The sequence below is a fragment of the Zasmidium cellare genome (assembly GCF_010093935.1).
Source record: "Zasmidium cellare ATCC 36951 unplaced genomic scaffold M409scaffold_35, whole genome shotgun sequence".
Lineage (NCBI taxonomy): Eukaryota > Fungi > Ascomycota > Dothideomycetes > Mycosphaerellales > Mycosphaerellaceae > Zasmidium > Zasmidium cellare.
In genome coordinates, this window is record NW_022986979.1 from 135,274 (window position 1) to 151,673 (window position 16,400).

The window sequence follows — 16,400 nt, forward strand, 5'->3', positions numbered from 1 at the left end:
CATGAGCTAGTATTTGCCGGGTGCGAAGGTAGCGCCATGTGTCTCCGCCCATCTTGTGCACGTTTTATTCGCATGTTGCAATATACGACAATTCTCTTCCATCGATCGGTTGGACGCCAGAATGTTAGTATCGTCTACAAACTCCAAAGTAGAACTAGCACGATAAGCGGGGGACGCTAGAAGGTTAATCCTGCTGGGTAAGAGCGGCCACGGAAGATCCAAAAAGCTTGTTCTGACGGCGGACTGTGGCATCGCATGTACGGACAAGGGTCTCGGAGCGGCGGGAACCCCATGGGCACACTGGCGAATAGCTATCGTTAAAGGCTAGCTTGCGGGGAAAAACCGTCAGTGGACCTCCTAAACCGGTTCTTCCTTTGACGTTCTCTGTGTCCGAGGGCGATAAATTAGCATTTGGACGTCAGCTTTCGACCGTTGGCATTGGGCTTACTATTGAACCAAGCAATGTCGAATCAGAATAATCTGAGGGTAAGACAACACACTACCCTGGCACCCATTCTTTTACGCTTGTATGTTCCCGAGATAAACCAGGGATCCCTCATTGCTGGTGTTTGTCTTTTGCTGAAGCACTATTTATCTACCGTCGATAGTGTATGCAGTCTAATCCTTCCATCGATCATTGCCTATGGAAACACAAGTCTCACAAGGCGCAAGTCAGCCAGTTTGAACTCAATACTTCATACGGGAGTATTTCTTCCCCCAATCCCTTTCGTCCGATCTGCTTGCTTAGCTGTGAGAACCAACCAGCATATTAGATCAAGGTCCAGCAAGTACGCTAGAGACGAAGAGGTAGGCGGTTTGGAGCGACATCAATGGACATCTGATGCCGGTGCTTCAAAAAAATTTTCCGGGTGATTGACCAACTACGCGAATACGAATTGATCAGGATATTAAGATGCCCAGCTGTGCTGCTAAAGGACCGTATTCCAACAACCCAAATCGCCAATCTGGAAACCTAGCTCCTCGAAACAAGCTAAAATCATCATGTCCTCTTCGATCAAATTTGTTGCACTTGCTGCTCTTTTTGATGCAGCCCTTGCTGCCTTTGGGCCCGCCTTCTCGTCCGGTCCCGTGGCCAACGGTGCCTACATTATCGATGCAATCAGCACGCTCGTGGTTCCAGAGGGAAACTCGCCCTTTGCTGGTGACTTCTCGCTATGGTGCGGCATGGGCACCTCGGCTGGTGATCTGATCCAGTCGATTGTGAACCGAACACCCAATAACTCTCCAGGCACCAAGTATGTGTATCAAGTTTTCCATCCATCGGAACTATAGACGCTGATAAGGATAACAGTACACCATGCGAAACCGTGACAACTAGCACTGAATGGTGTGGTTTCGCCTATACTCTCTTTGAAAGCGGAGAGCAGGATATCTCTACTCAAGCGAGAATAAACACTGGCGACCATGTCCAGTTCCATTGTAAGAGTTCTCCTGCATCGAGCAAAGATGCCTTGCATTCACTTCAATACCAACCCTGTCCAAGATATCTACAACTCCGGCACGGGTAACTATACCCAATACCTCTCCCAGAATGGAAATGTAGTCTCCACACTGAGTACGAGTAAGTTGCAACTTCACCCTGCAGCAGAGCTGTGTTACTATCCCTAACACATATCCGCTAGGTGACGGCCAGGCACAGGGTTGGGGCACTGCGACTGAATGCGCCGATGATAATTGTGGCACTTTTCCGGCTCACCGTAAGTTAGCGCTAACGATGAATCGCCTTCGTCTGTATGTTAAACGGCTGACCATATCATCGCCAGAATGGATCAACACTGTCATTACCTTAAGCTCTGCAGATCCGGGCTATGGGTCCACACAGGGTCAGAGCGGTGGCACGACTAATAGTGGTTTCACGACAAGCGATGGTGGTGTTAGTTGGGAGGTATCGACGATCAATATCCCGTCATTCACTTATTAGACCTGTGCTGGAGCACGGTAGTATAAACAGACCATAAGGGAATTGTCCGGTTGGAACTTTTCGGCAAGATCGTTGTTGCTTATACACTTGCAAATAGCCACAGCCAGCAAACATGCTCCAACAGCATGTTACAATGCATCGAAAGGAAGGTTATTTGAAAAAGTATGTGGTGTAGGTTTCAGGCAATGTATTGCACGCGTCTAACTACGTGCACCTCGACTTCACCAGAAAAACCGCAATATCGTGCCCTCCAACGAAGTGCTTAGCTCCAGTTCTCACACACGGCTCCTCCTTGCCGGTCCATACATCCACGACATTGTAGCTGTGGAAGTCACGCAAGGTCGGAACTTCGCCCCAACGCAGCTGCATCGCCTTGGTCGTATTTTCAGAGTTGAACAAGGCTATGAGCCTGCCGTCACAACTCTCACCAGACCAGTATTCAGCAGGGGATGTGGAGTTGAAAGTCCAATCTGGGTTGAGTCCCCACTTGTATGGCACCGCAGGTGCTGCGAAAGTGGGGTCTTGGTTGAAAGCGATGAGGTATTTGTTTTGCAGAAGTTCCGTGTCATGATCCGACAGACTCGCCAGATCGGTGCTAATGATCAACGGTGATTTCATGATGGCATACAGGGCAAAGTGTGAGCGGGACTCTGCAGGTGTCAAGCCGTTGCAAACCTCGAGAATATCCATGTCGTTGTGTCCGTAAAAGCCGTTGTAATCCTGCCAGAAGGTATTTAGATTGACGAAATTGAGTATGCGGGTGAAGTTGACTGGGCAAAAGAGTCAGCAATCTCGGGTAAGGATTGTGCAGCGATACGTGTGCGTTGACAAGCACCCACCAGTGAGGTCGTTCGTCGTCCGCCACGATTGGGCCATTGAAGCGCCCCATTTCCAGGGCTCATTAATACCCCAGTCACAGAGACTATAGAAAATAGTTCTGTTCTGTGCATGCAATGCATCTGCCATTCGTCGATAGCGTTCTGCAGTCTTACATGTTCCATAATCATAATTTGGTGGGCAAAGACCATCCTGGTCGACACATGTTCCGTTCACCAGGTCAGGGTTGTAATAGTCGTCCTGGTCGCAACTGTAGCACGTGTCGTACCATGAAGATGGCGCGTTGCAATTGTCGTATTTCAAGTAGTCAATCTCCCACGTTGCGAAAGTGGCAGCATCCAGCGTCTCGTGTCCTAGAGAGGCAGGGTAGCCCTGACAAGTCTGGAAGCCAGCGCTGGAGTAGATTCCTTGTTTCAGACCCAACGAGTGAGAATACTGTGCCACTCCTGGAATTCCGGATGGGAACTTCTGGGAGTCCGCCTGGAGTTCACCTGTCACATTATTCCTTCCGGCCAGATCACCCCAACAGTCGTCGATGTTCAGGTACTCGTAGCCAGCCGCCTTGAAGCCTTTGGATACCAGCAGGTCAGCAGTTGTCGCCAGCACGCGAGCATCGATAGAGCAGCCAAACGCGTTCCAAGAGCTCCAGCCGAGAGCTGGAAGTTTGCCCAACCCATCACGCAAGTGATATGCGAGCGAGGTTTGCGCGTAGAGAACCAGTGATAATTTTTGGAAGGGAATCATGCTGCACAAATCCGTAGGCAGCGTTACGCACGGGAGACAAGGCTCCTCCGTATATTTAGCCATGAGCCGATCTCTAAGACCATTGGCGTTGCAATGCCGTCTGTGGAAAGACCGTACCCGATCCGCGTGAAGGTTGATTTTCCGGAAGGCTGTGAAGACGGAGTGCTGCTTGTCGGTGGGACTAGTCGTAAGGTTCGGAACGATGGTCCGTCACGGTTACTTTTCAACTTCATGTGTATTGTATCGGCGGTGCGCTTTCCCGCAGACCAATGATCTACATGGGTCCCCTTTTCCCCGCTCTTCACAAGCGCGACCGATGGCACAGTTTTCTGAATCCGGTTCCTGCGACAAGGAAACCCTTCGAGTGTCGCAGCGGCCCTTCCGCATTATGCTGCATGTATTGTGTCAGAAAGAATTGAGCAGCCTCGTCTCAACTCGAGGTCCTTTAAGGACTCGTGCCCGTTGCGAAACATTTGAGTGGTTCCATAGATAGTTCTGGCGAATCGGTTGAACCGACCACAGATTGTCTGGAACACTTTGATCAAAGGATGCACCAGCATGCGGGGAAAAGGCCGTCGCGAGCAAAGTCTATCGCAGCCTGACGTAGCAGTGAAGTCGGAAAATCTGCCGCTTCAGCAACGACGGGTACCACGTCCGCGTGCGATAAGGTTCCAATCCTTCGGCCAACGTGTGCAGTTCATCAAATTTTCCCACCAACGAGCGATTGAGATGAACACTTTGAGAAGGACCTGGGATTGGGCCATATCATCAAGGTGAAAGATCAGGACTGGGACTACTGCTGAGCTATCCAAAAATCAAAATCAGCGGCAGATATGGCGATTCTGTCACAGGCTTTATTGACTTTGTCGGCGACGCTGCCAACTCTATGCTCATCAGCAAAGCCTCGTACGTCCCTAACAGTCCATACATGTCTGAAGTTCGCGGTCGCTGAGTCCTCGCAGTCGAGCCGTTTGTCTACAATAACATTCCACTCGGATCAATCGCACCCAATGGCTGGCTCCAAGGCGAAATGGAGACAGAGGCCAATAGTCTCAGCGGGCATCTCTACGATTTTTGGAAATTCGTTCATGACTCGAGCTGGCTCGGGGGCAATTCTGAGTACAGTGGCCTGAACGAGGCCTTTCCATACTGGCTAAATGGACTTGTCCCCCTTGCATACGGTGTGGACGACGTGCGCCTCAAGGGTCAGGTATTCCAAGCCATGGATTATTTATTAGAGCACATGGTACAGGAAGACGGCTGGATCGGCCCAGAGAAAGATGGACCTGGGGGCGGAGCTCGCTTAATCTGGGCTAGGACCTTGCTTTTCGAGGCTTGGACGAATATTGCAGACGTAGCAGGTTCCAACTACACCAAGCCAGTGGTAGCAGCCATGCACAACTTTAACAAGCTGATGGTCTCGATGTTGGAGAACAACGGAACAGGTCTCATTCCGCAAGTTGACTCCATACTTGACGACGGTTACTACTTTTGGGGACGTGGCAGAGTGCAGGACCTCATACTTAGTCTGGAATGGTTGTACGACAATTATCCGGAAGGAAACGAGATGCAATTGCTCCAGGGCATCGAACTTCTTCACTACTACGGCTGGAACTGGGAAGACTGGTTCGACGAGTCAGCCTATGCATTCGGGAATCTGAACTCGTATAGCGATGACTTTTCGAACGACAACTACCAGTATTTACACGGCGTAAACGTGGGAGAAGGTAGCAATAGCTCCAGCAATTCTATGTCGAAGAGCGGCAAGCTGACTGATCGTAGGCTTGAAAGCTGCGGCGGTCATCCGTCGCTACACGTACAACGAAAGTCTAGTGCAGACTGGAAAGGATGGCGTAAGTCGACCCACGTCATATCATGCCTAAAAACTACTGACAATGCACAGAACGATTGGACGTTCCAGTATCATGGCAACCCTATGGGCTCGGTGATTGCGGACGAGCGTGAGGATGGTCTCAATCCTTGGTCGGTAAGTTTGGTCTTCTCCTTTTTGAGGCTATCATATGCCTTCATGACCATGCCGCCTCTGTGGAAGCTAGACTCACTGTTTTATAAGGGATCCGAGACATGTACGGCAGTTGAAGTCATCTTCTCGCAAGCCTACAACTATCGTGCTTTTGGAGACACCTTTTATGCCGACTCCGCCGAGCTTTCTGCCTTCAATGCACTCCCTGGTGCTTTGACAGAAGACTGGTGGGCTCACAATTACATGTCACAGCCGAACTCACCCTTCTCCAAGAATCTCACCTCGACCCCGTTCTACGACGTCAATACGGTTGGCCAGACATATGGGCTCGAGCCTGACTATCCCTGCTGCACCGTCAACCATCCCGCGGGACTACCAAAATTCCTCCAGAATACTTTTATGACTGTCGGCAACAACGGACTGCTGCACGCCTTGCTCAGTCCAGCAACTGTGAAAACAACAGTCAGTGGTGGGAATGTTCAGGTTGAGTGTGAGACGAATTACCCTTTTGAGTCCACTCTATTCTACAATATAGAGGCCGAAAAGCGATTCGAGTTCTACGCTCGTATTCCTGGCTGGGCCACATCGGCGGTCTTGAGGAGTAGTACGGGCATGCAGGCCGGCGCCTCTGAGAATGATGTTGTGAAGATCGCCGTTCCTCAGGGAAAGTCACGCCTCCTTTACACGTTGGGCACGAGCATTCGCACGACTCCACGCGCCAACGATACAGTTGCAGTCTACTACGGCCAACTACTCTACGCCATTGAAATCTCGGCCGATGTTACATCAACGCCGCCACATAATTACTACACTGGAGAAGAGTATCCGCCAGGTTACGCCCCTCCTCAGTCCCGCGACTATGTCATGATCAACAATTCGGAGTGGAACATTGCCATCGATCCTAGCACCCTCCGATACGTTTCTTCTGGTCCCTCGTCCTATGCGATCAACGACTCCCCTCAGGCTTTGCCAACTCCAATCTTTGCTGCTGGTGCACCGCCGATGCACATGACTGCTCAAGGCTGCCTGATCGACTGGCCACTTATCTACAATGGCAGCACACCCGGCCCGCCTCCCACTGGAAATGATAGGAAATGTCTCGGAACAGCTTTCCAAGTCAAACTAGTACCCTATGCTAGTGCGAAGCTGCATATGGCTGAATTGCCTGTCCTCAACTTGAGGAATATTCATTGATGGACATAATAGTACCAAGCCAACGATTGTAGATACGTAATGGAAATGAGTATTTGCTGAAGACATTCAGAACTTACATCTATCTACTAGAACCTTAGTAGAGCAACGATTATGCCTCTCCTGCGTATGCTGCTCTCTAGGAAGTACGAGGCCTTAATTTTACAAGTACTAAAGACCTAATTACGATATTCAAAGATAAGTCGCGATAACACCGAACTATTGTTGATTAAGAGAAGGCCTAACGAGATTACAGCCATGTGTGAAAAAGTCAGAGAAGTGCCATGTAGAGTACAACGATTCCTTTTGAGTTCAACACTGCTGCATAGCCCAAGCAATACTTCAGCGACCGGCTGCTATGAAGATTTGAATGTTTCGGTGAACTGCCCTGCCTTCAGGGTTGATTGTTGGGCTCCAAGGAATAGGCCAGAATACCGATCAACCAGGCGTTGCAATTGGCCTCAATCTGTACCTAAGAAGATGTAGATGGCAAAGTAACGTTTGGCACGCACTCCAATCCGCACAAGAAGCAGTTCGTGAGCACTTATGCGATAATGGACATTATTGTGGATCGATCGCGTCTCGGCTAATTTTGGATGGTGGGGGGGAGTGGGGATGGGGGGGGGACGGGGGTTTGCCCCTGCAGCCTTATGGGCAACATCTCTAGTGCAGACAAAAGATGTCGAACAGATCAAGGACCTCGATTGTGCGAAATAGCACGAAACCTGTGGGCGCTAAGAGTGCAGCGGAACAGGAGACTGTACAGAACAGGTTCGATCACGGTGACCGCAGGGCCGATATGCTGCTTGCAGTGCGGGACAGTCGATCAGGTTGATATCGGAGAAGGGTGCCAAAAGATGGTATATGCGATAGGTGGAAAATCACAAAAGCTTGTCCATGCGGTGCAGCAGTGCGGTAAAGCGTTCCGCATAGGATCGGCTGGCCGTTGCGCTCATTGTCCTGTTCGTGACTAGTGCAAGTGACGAACTTCCCGCTTTGGTATAGTTGAAGTGTGAGCATACAGTTTTGCTGTTGGGGAAGAATCGACGGCTCTGCAGACGACCATCCTTCAATGCAACCTTCGGCCTTCTCGCCCCCGGAAGGATGTCAGATCCAAGCCCAAGCCGTAGCAATGTCTGCGGACCCGACATGATGCTTTATTAGAGGACGGAAGAATTCATGTCCTTGCGACGCTGGTGCCTGGCGTTGAATGTAAAAGCACTGCATCGGTACGTTGTTGCCACTAATCGCATCGAAATTCTCGCCCAAACATGTCCGTGTTCGAGCGGGTCGTCGCAGCGATTGCCCTATTAGTCTTACCTACTGCCGTCCAGACGACCTTCTCTACTACCAGTTGGCAGGGCATCTTCTCTGGTGGTTCGGGCGTGCTGCAATCGTTGCTTCCTGCCAGCGACACTTCTTTCGACTTCTCTCCGTCTGACTACTTCTCCCTACGTAATGACACTGGCAATTATCACACCGGAGATATCACGTTGCGGTGGCGAGTCTCAGGACAGTCGGAGTGGAACGACGTCGACACAGCTGCTCAGCGCCCGAACAACCCCATCTCCTCGCGGGCCAATGGATCACTGTTGCATTCAGACTTCACCAATGTCTTCCCGCAAGCCGCGCAGCATGTTTCCATTGTTCGGGATTGGAAGACTGACCGAAAGGGCAACTTGCAGCTCTACGCCACCCTCGCCAACACCGGCCGCCAGACGATCGAGATAGGTGCCTTCGGCTTTCCCCTCGAGTTCAACAATATCTTTACCAACCGAACGGCAACCGACACGACCAATAAGTGCGTTCTGGTCGATCCGTACATCGGCCTCGACGCAGGCTACGTGCAAGCCACCTGACTTACGGGAACTGGACCCAATCTCGTTATCCCTCCTGGAAAGCAGGGCTCGCAATTAGAAGCGTGGCGATTTTTGACTGAAGAAAGTGGGAATACGTACTACCAATCCCAAGTGTACGAAGGCAACTATGCATGGCAGACTCATAGTTTGGCATACGCAGAAAACGAATGGAATGCGACGAATCCATGGAACCACGGCACGTCCGCCTTCATTCATCCCGGCCAATCCACTACGTTTGCGCTCACCTTCTCCCCAACGCAGAATGTGTACGACATCGAATCCGCGGTCGCGTCTCTGGGTTTACCCGTTGCAATTGGTATTCCCGGATATGTGTTGCCCACCGATCTAGTGGGCAAGCTGTTCCTCCAGGCTTCGGCACCAGTGCGTTCGATATCCGTCAGCCCGAGCGGAATGCTGAGGTTCACGCCTACGAAGGCAAGCAACGGAGCGTGGAAAGCGTACAATGTCGCCGCTTCCGGCTACGGGCGTGCGGCGGCTACCATCACCTATGACAATGGCCTGCGGCAGACGGTCCACTACTATGTCATCAGCCCGATCACGGATACCGCCAATCGGCTCAGCAGCTTCATGTTCGACGAACAATGGTTCGCCGACAAGTCCGACCCTTTCAACCGCGCACCGTCCGTCATTGCCTACGATTGTCAAGCCGACCACCAGATCTTGCAAGAACAGCGAGCATGGATTGCTGGCCTCTCTGACGAAGAGGTTCGTCATATGAGGCGGCATCGTTAAAGACACACGTCCATCCCGTGCCCGCCGAAGTCGCGAAGCTCGAGGAAATGGCAAACGAAGTCGTGTGGGGCTGGCTTCAGGATAGGAACAACGACAGCGGCCAGCCCGAGTATGGCGTCAAGCGCAGCGTCTTTTTCTACGACCCCTCCCACGTCCCGGGCTACACTTACGACCCCTCCATCGACTGGACCACGTGGGGAATCCTGGGACAAAGCCGACGCGTACGCTGTCTGGCGTGCATATGACTATGTCCACGCGTCAGCTGTATATTGGGGACTATATGGTGCTGAGCGCGCGAACCCCGGCATCTTGAAAACGCAAAGCCGTACGTGGTACCTCGAGAAGGCATACCGAACAGCCTTGGCGTCGCAGGCTCTCTACCCGAATGGGACCGCAGTCACATCCTACAGTGACGTGGGCCTCATAGGCGAGACGATCTGGAAAGGCATTCTCGATGCCTTGTACGCAGAAGGCATGACAGATTACGCCAATCAATTGAAGCAGTCCATGCAAGCTCGGCAGGCCGTTTGGACAGGTCAGGACGATCCGTTTGGAAATGAAATGGCCTGGGATTCGACGGGTCAAGAGGGTGTCTACGTGTGGTCCAAGTAAGTGATGAATCAAATCATAGGACTTTGACAGCAGCATGATCATCGGCACTGACTTCACTCTCTCCCGTAGATACTTTGGTGACACTGCGACCGTGACGAAAACCCTGAACTCCATTAGGGGCTATATGCCCACGGTGGCGCACTGGGGGTACAATGGCAACGCGCGCCGCTATTGGGATTTCGAGTATGGTGGCAAAATCGAACAGATCGAGCGCATGATCCACCACTACGGATCCAGCCTCAACGCATTACCCGTGCTCGGTGCATACGAGAACAACCCGCAACCCTCCACCATCGCGGCATTGTATGATCTTCGTATCGGGTACGGTGGCAACATGGGCCCCTTGACCAACATTAACGCTGCCGGCTGCCCTTCGACCGCTTTCCACTCCTACGCCGATCTCATGCAATGGGATGGGTACACAGGCGACTACGGCCCCAATTATAACGGTCACATTATTGGTGCCACCACTTACGTTGTCCAGCACCCCGACTTTGGCTGGCTCAGCTTCGGCGGCAACCTCGAGCAGCGCGGTAGCGTCCTCAGTGTCACCCCCAAGGACACTGTTCGCCGCCGCGTCTACGTCGCCCCTGAGGGCTTGCTCGTGGAGTTCGACGCCGCCGAAATCACCGACATCACGTACGATACTGTATCGCACAGCATCACAGTGAGCATTGGCGCCATTGACGATTCCCGGGCGACCCACGCGACACTAAAGTATCAGGACACCTGGAATAGCGGTGTTCAACTCACCACGCACGGCCTCCGGCAGCAATTAGGTGGATACGCAGTCCCAATTCCTGGAAAGGTAACGTTTTCCACTTGAAATCGCCACTGGAGATAGACCTGTCGAGGCCTTTCTCTTCTATCTACGTAACGTCCGTACCACGAGAATGCAATCATGATATCATGGTAGCGACCCCTATTTGCACAAGGTACAGTCACGAAAGTCGTCTTTCGCGATGTCTTTCACTTTCCAGCTGTCGGCTCCTTGGCTGCAAATTGAACCATCGCAGTATACTAAACCATGTATAAGTACGAATGCGACGGTGTAATGTAATGCCCTTACTTGTTTTGACCTCGCTTCTCCTAAACGCAAGGGCTGAAGCGCAGAGCGCCAAGTTAAGAGTAAGCTAGAGTGCTCCCCGGACAATGATCTAAATCATATCTACAAAGTCACGTTCCTTGGCCGATCGAGCGCCGAGTTACAGCTCACGATTTCCAAGCCAGCTTCAAGCTCTTTCCAAGGATAGTTGGAATTGCTGTAAAACAAAGCTGAATCTTGTTTCATCATTCTATAAACAGAGAACTCTCCAGACCGTTGCTTTTGAGCAACGTATCTCCTGCTCAAGCCTGCCAGTCGTGATGTTATGGCCACTCTGCTACCCACTTCATCATCTGCGCGACTTCAGCGCGCTGAACTTGCTCAATTGCAGCGTTCGCCTGGCCGCTGGCGGCAAGCAAGTCATAGCAATGTACACCACCCGGGATAAGATTGATGGGTACTTGTGGCGTACTGGCCAACGGCCCTCCCGGGCGGAAAGTTGAGGAAACGCTGCCGGAGCGCCAGGGGTCGAACTCTCCGTTGGTGTACACGAGTCGCGTCGTGTTGGTGATTTCCCAGCCGCCGGTATAGGCATTAACCTCGGCTTGGGTGGCGCCCTTGTTGATGCCATATGTCTGGCCTTGTGGTCCCGTGGGAAAGTACAGCCCACATTGTCTGATCCAATACGCAGGAGTACTCAATCGTGAGACTGGGCTTGGCCTTCCCTCTGGAGCGCCGTCTTGCCAGAATCCAAATGGCTGGTTACAAAGGATCCATGTCCATTGTCGGCTGGCTGTGTTGTTGACCGAAAGATCAGTGAATATGGGGCTGCTTGCATCGTACGAGTCGTAGCAGTCCGTGTTTTCATCGCCCTGGAAATAACCGTAGCTAGCACAGCTTCCAGGAATGTAAGATCTTAACCAGGCAGCATAGCCGTCCAGTGCTTTCTCCAAGCCAACACCCTCTGGTCCTGGCAGACTGGAACCACTCGCATTGACAGAATTCTCGACATAGTCGCACCAATCCCAAAATCCCGAGATCGAGAGGTCGCTGTTGGCTTGCCAGAGCCATGGTCCGTTCTCCAGCGTGGTCATGAAGTCGTCGTTGTGCTGAAGCTCTCCAAGGCCGAACTTGTTCTTCAGGTCTTGGATTTGCGACTCGGATCCTGTGGCGTAGAGTCAATAAGTAGACATGTATATGCGGCATTCGAAGCCTCGACACTTGGATGCCTCTTTGAGGTACCGTGCTCCATGACGTTGTCCATGTAGTCAATCACCTTGGCCACATCGGCACTACAGTTTGTCGGCATGCCCGCTTGAACTGGCGCAAAGTATTGCCAAAAGTCAGAAATGACTTGAACAGGCGCACTGCTCGCCAAGTAGGCCCAAAATGTTCCAGGGGCCACACTGGCGGTATAGGCGGCCAGAGCACCGGGGTATGAACCACCTACAAGAATCCACGGAACATCGGCAGCGTTGGTGTGCCAAGCGAATGGCAGGCGCACGTTCTGGGCAAAATGAATCATGTCCTGGATGCTGTTCTCCAAGGTCAAGTATGTCAAGTTGGCGGTAGTCAGCTCCGAAAAGGGAGAGGACTCGCCCCAATAGCGATGCTCGAATACAATGGTTGCAGCGCCAATCTCCTGTGCAATCAGGCCTGTGATGGTTTCGTTGGTGCAGTAGCCGGTGTAGCCTGACGCATCCACCTCGCCGGCGTTCAAGAATACCACCGGCGAGCCAGGGCCTTTCCAGTATTGTGTGTCGTACCAGTACCGCTGCCGAAAGGTTCCGAGCCCGGGGTTCTTGTGATCGAGAACTTGTGTGAAAAAGCCTTGTTTAATACCCACAGGGGGTTTGATGTTCCTGCCCGGCAGCTGCCATCCCCATCCGAATCCATTTCCTCTCCAATGCTGGGCTTGCGCTGTCTCCAACGCCAGTAGCGCAACCGAACATGTCCAAAGCCAATTCATCGTTTTGAATTAAATGAATGCGTCAAGAGATGAAATTGATTGCTGTACCACCTGAACGCAGCTACGTTCTGCGATATGTCTATTAAGCGATGAGACTCGACTTCCCAATGCAGTTTATCTGTTTCTCGGCAGTAGATGATTGGTGGGAACACGCAAGGCTCCCAGCGTCAATGGCTTCGGAATCTCGCTCCGTCAGTCTCATGGGGTGGCTGAACCAAAGTGAGGGGTGCAGCATGAGGGGATCTAGCTTCGTGCTCGCAAGTGCATAAGACTTGGTGGATTTTCTTCCTGCCGCATCTGCCGGTATATCCATGTACTTCAAAGCGAACGGGGCTCCTGCGCGCAGATACTGTTGCATTCGGCATTCGGAAACCGCATCCGCTACACTGAAGATGAATCCTATACAGCGGTTAAATTACGTGCATGTATCGAACTTCCGGGTTCTAGCAATCTGGCCTGCCTAAAGGGGAGGCACTTATCGCTGCTACACGACTACTACTGCATTTGCCAATGCTCCACTTCGGCCTCACATCGTTTCGCGAGCAAAGATTCTCGACGGTGTGGATGCAACGGCGGTGCGCGTGGTCTTTGTCGGATCTTCAACGCCGAGCGGATTCATGTACATATTCCACAGCCTCGGGCTTCATTGGCGCTAGCCCACTCGCGTGGCCGAGATAAGCAGGTAGCAGGAGAAAGTCCTATCATATTGTCCTGAAGACGTATCCCAGCACGAGTGTGTTCGTTGACTTCCTGCGAACGTACAGGCGCCGACAATTGTGGTCCCTAGCTGCACTCGCAATGGCCACATCGAGTGAAAGACGGACGAGTCGCAAGGAAAACAGTGTCGTCAAGACAGATGCGCAGGAAGCAATGACGCCCGACCCCAAGTTGTTCGAGCTGGAGGCCCTGGGGTCTTCACCGTCGGCTATCAAAGAAGGCACCACTACAGACAGTAGCCAGCACGATGCCGTCAACGCAGCAGTCCGTCATGGCGACAGCGAGGAGCCGGCAAACACCCTGCGAGCCTGGATTCTGGGCTCCATCTGCGTGACTGCATCTGCTGGGGTCAACATGTTCCTCAGCATGCGATCTCCCGCAATCTTGATTCCAACCGTGGCTATCCTCCTCATCGTCCACCCTGCAGGTTGCCTCTGGGCTCGAATTATGCCGACCAGGAGATTCAAGACGTTCGGCGTCGTTTGGGCGCTCAAACCAGGCCCGTGGAACATCAAAGAGCATACCGTCGTGACGCTCATGGCCAACGTGACCTACGGATATGCATATAGCACCGACGCCCTTCTCGCGTTAAAGTCTAAGAGCTTGTACAACATCGATCTCGGTTGGGGCTTCGCTATCATCTTCACCATTAGCAGTCAAATGATTGGAATCGGACTGGCTGGTCTGTTCCGCCGGTTCCTCGTCTGGCCAGCTGCGCTTGTCTGGCCGACGAACTTCTCGACCACGACTCTATTGTATGCGCTACACGACACAACCAGGCCTGACCCTGACTCAACGAACGGCTGGCGTCTATCGCAGTACCGCTACTTTCTCTACGTCACTCTGGGTATGTTCGCCTACTACTGGATCCCCGCCACGTTGTTCCAAGGTCTGTCGGTATTTTCATTTGTAACGTGGATTCGACCAGATAGCACCGTCGTGAACCAACTATTCGGCGGCCTCACGGGACTCTCCCTCATCCCAATAACCTTCGATTGGACATATGTCACGGCCTATCTCTCGGATCCCCTGCTTTCTCCAACGGTGTCACATGTCAACACGCTAATCGGTCTAATCGCCTTTGTGGTCATTCCCACCATCGGCATATCTTACACCGGGGCGTGGTACTCCGCCTACCTGCCCATCAACACCTCGACCACCTTCGACAACACGCAATCGCCCTACGACATACGCGAAATCTTGACTCCAGACTTCACCTTCGATGCGGACAAGTACAAAGCCTACTCGCCCATGTTCCTAGCCCCGACCTTTGCGCTGAACTACGGTCTGAGTTTCGCGGCTCTGTCGGCTTCAATTGTTCACACGGGCATTCATCGGGGCAAGCAGCTCTGGTACCAATTCCGCACCGCGTCACAGCAAGTCGCCGATGTGCACTACGAGCTGATACGCAAGTACAAAGAGGCCCCCGACTGGTGGTACCTGATTGTTTTCGCGGCCGCCATGGCGCTGGCCCTCGCCACCGTCGAGGGGTTCCCCGTCCAACTCCCTTGGTGGGGGCTGTTCGTGGCATGCCTCGTGGCATTGGTTTTCATCGTCCCCTGCTGCACTATCCTCGGCATCACAAACATCCAGCTGTCTCTCAACGTCATCGGCCCTTTCATCGGCGGCTACATTTTCCACGGCCAGCCCATTGGCGTCATGATTTTCAAGGTGTACAGCACCATCGTCGTGGGTCAGGCTCAGACCTTCTCGGGGGATTTGAAACTCGCACAATACATGAAGGTGCCACCACGCATCACATTTAGTGCTCAGTATGTCCGCTCCCCTTTTTGTTTTTTCCAATGACAATCTCGATGCGCGGACCGACTCTGACGATCTTGTGTGCACAGGATTGCTGCGTCGATCTGGGCCTGTGTTGTGCAAGTAGCGGTAATGAACTGGGCGTTGGCCAACATCGAGGGCGTATGCTCGGAGAGTCAGCCCAACCACTTCACCTGCCCCAACGGTAAGCAACTCTTTTCGCGCCGTTGTTCACATCATTGATTGAACCATAGGTCGCACATTCTTCTCCAATAGCATCACATGGGGCGTCATCGGACCACATAGGATGTTCAGCAAAGGATCGATCTACGTGGCGCTGCAGTATTTCTGGGTCCTTGGCGCACTGCTTCCCATCGTCTTCTGGGTCGTCTGCCGAGCCACCAAGTCCAAGCTGCTAAGCGACCTTCATGCTCCGGTAATGATTGGGGCCATGGGCTGGCTGCCACCCGCGACGCCGCTCTCTTTTGCCTCGTGGGCTATCGTAGGCCTCATCTTTAACTATGGAATCCGCAAACGCTATCATGGCTGGTGGTCGACCTACAACTATCTGACTGCCGCAGGCCTCGACACCGGCTTGATCTTCTGCACTATTGTAGTGTTCCTCGCTATTACACTACCAAATGCGACCGTTCCCCAATGGTGGGGCAACGTAGGGGTTTTCGACACCAAGGACTACCTAGGAACCGCGCTCCGCAAGACTGTGGTTGGGGGACAGAAATTTGGTCCGACTTCATGGTGAAAGATGTAGCAGCCATTTACCGCCACACAAACATGTGTTCACCTAGAGGTGGAAAGAGAGCCGACATGTGTAACTCTAGGTGTTGTATGTCGTTGATCATGTAGTTAGATAGGCAACGAGCGCAAAGCCTTTGATGACGTACATCGATATCGATCTGGTTCGAATAAGTGTGAGCACTGATGGGAATATCGTCACGAAGACATTGGGCAGATGGCAGAAGACATCG

The 16,400-nt window shown here is 52.4% G+C and overlaps 6 protein-coding genes across 6 annotated transcripts; 4 read left to right on the forward strand and 2 right to left on the reverse strand.

The window, feature by feature from the left end:
- Positions 1–1,002: 1,002 nt before the first annotated feature.
- M409DRAFT_27080 (uncharacterized protein) lies at positions 1,003–1,942 on the forward strand (the record flags this gene model as incomplete). The annotated part of the gene is made up of 5 exons (XM_033808410.1): positions 1,003–1,256; positions 1,313–1,440; positions 1,505–1,582; positions 1,644–1,718; positions 1,785–1,942. The coding sequence occupies 5 exons, from the start codon at positions 1,003–1,005 to the stop codon at positions 1,940–1,942; spliced, it is 693 nt and encodes a 230-aa protein (XP_033663345.1).
- Positions 1,943–2,146: 204 nt separating this feature from the next.
- Positions 2,147–3,523, reverse strand: M409DRAFT_69065 (glycoside hydrolase family 27 protein; the record flags this gene model as incomplete). The annotated part of the gene is made up of 2 exons (XM_033818110.1): positions 2,147–2,712; positions 2,782–3,523. 2 exons carry the CDS (start codon positions 3,521–3,523, stop codon positions 2,147–2,149), a joined length of 1,308 nt encoding a protein of 435 aa, XP_033663346.1.
- Positions 3,524–4,356: 833 nt separating this feature from the next.
- M409DRAFT_27082 (uncharacterized protein) lies at positions 4,357–6,701 on the forward strand (the record flags this gene model as incomplete). Its single annotated transcript, XM_033808411.1, has 5 exons — positions 4,357–4,429; positions 4,486–5,250; positions 5,306–5,376; positions 5,427–5,510; positions 5,598–6,701. 5 exons carry the CDS (start codon positions 4,357–4,359, stop codon positions 6,699–6,701), a joined length of 2,097 nt encoding a protein of 698 aa, XP_033663347.1.
- Positions 6,702–7,877: 1,176 nt separating this feature from the next.
- On the forward strand, positions 7,878–10,928 carry M409DRAFT_69067 (uncharacterized protein; the record flags this gene model as incomplete). The annotated part of the gene is made up of 7 exons (XM_033818111.1): positions 7,878–7,927; positions 8,110–8,542; positions 8,603–9,283; positions 9,313–9,538; positions 9,573–9,918; positions 9,992–10,589; positions 10,839–10,928. The coding sequence occupies 7 exons, from the start codon at positions 7,878–7,880 to the stop codon at positions 10,926–10,928; spliced, it is 2,424 nt and encodes an 807-aa protein (XP_033663348.1).
- A 362-nt stretch (positions 10,929–11,290) lies between these two features.
- Positions 11,291–12,936, reverse strand: M409DRAFT_37398 (uncharacterized protein; the record flags this gene model as incomplete). Its single annotated transcript, XM_033810723.1, has 2 exons — positions 11,291–12,132; positions 12,210–12,936. The coding sequence occupies 2 exons, from the start codon at positions 12,934–12,936 to the stop codon at positions 11,291–11,293; spliced, it is 1,569 nt and encodes a 522-aa protein (XP_033663349.1).
- A 798-nt stretch (positions 12,937–13,734) lies between these two features.
- Positions 13,735–16,174, forward strand: M409DRAFT_69069 (uncharacterized protein; the record flags this gene model as incomplete). Its single annotated transcript, XM_033818112.1, has 4 exons — positions 13,735–13,856; positions 13,893–15,425; positions 15,504–15,619; positions 15,669–16,174. The coding sequence occupies 4 exons, from the start codon at positions 13,735–13,737 to the stop codon at positions 16,172–16,174; spliced, it is 2,277 nt and encodes a 758-aa protein (XP_033663350.1).
- Positions 16,175–16,400: the final 226 nt, after the last annotated feature.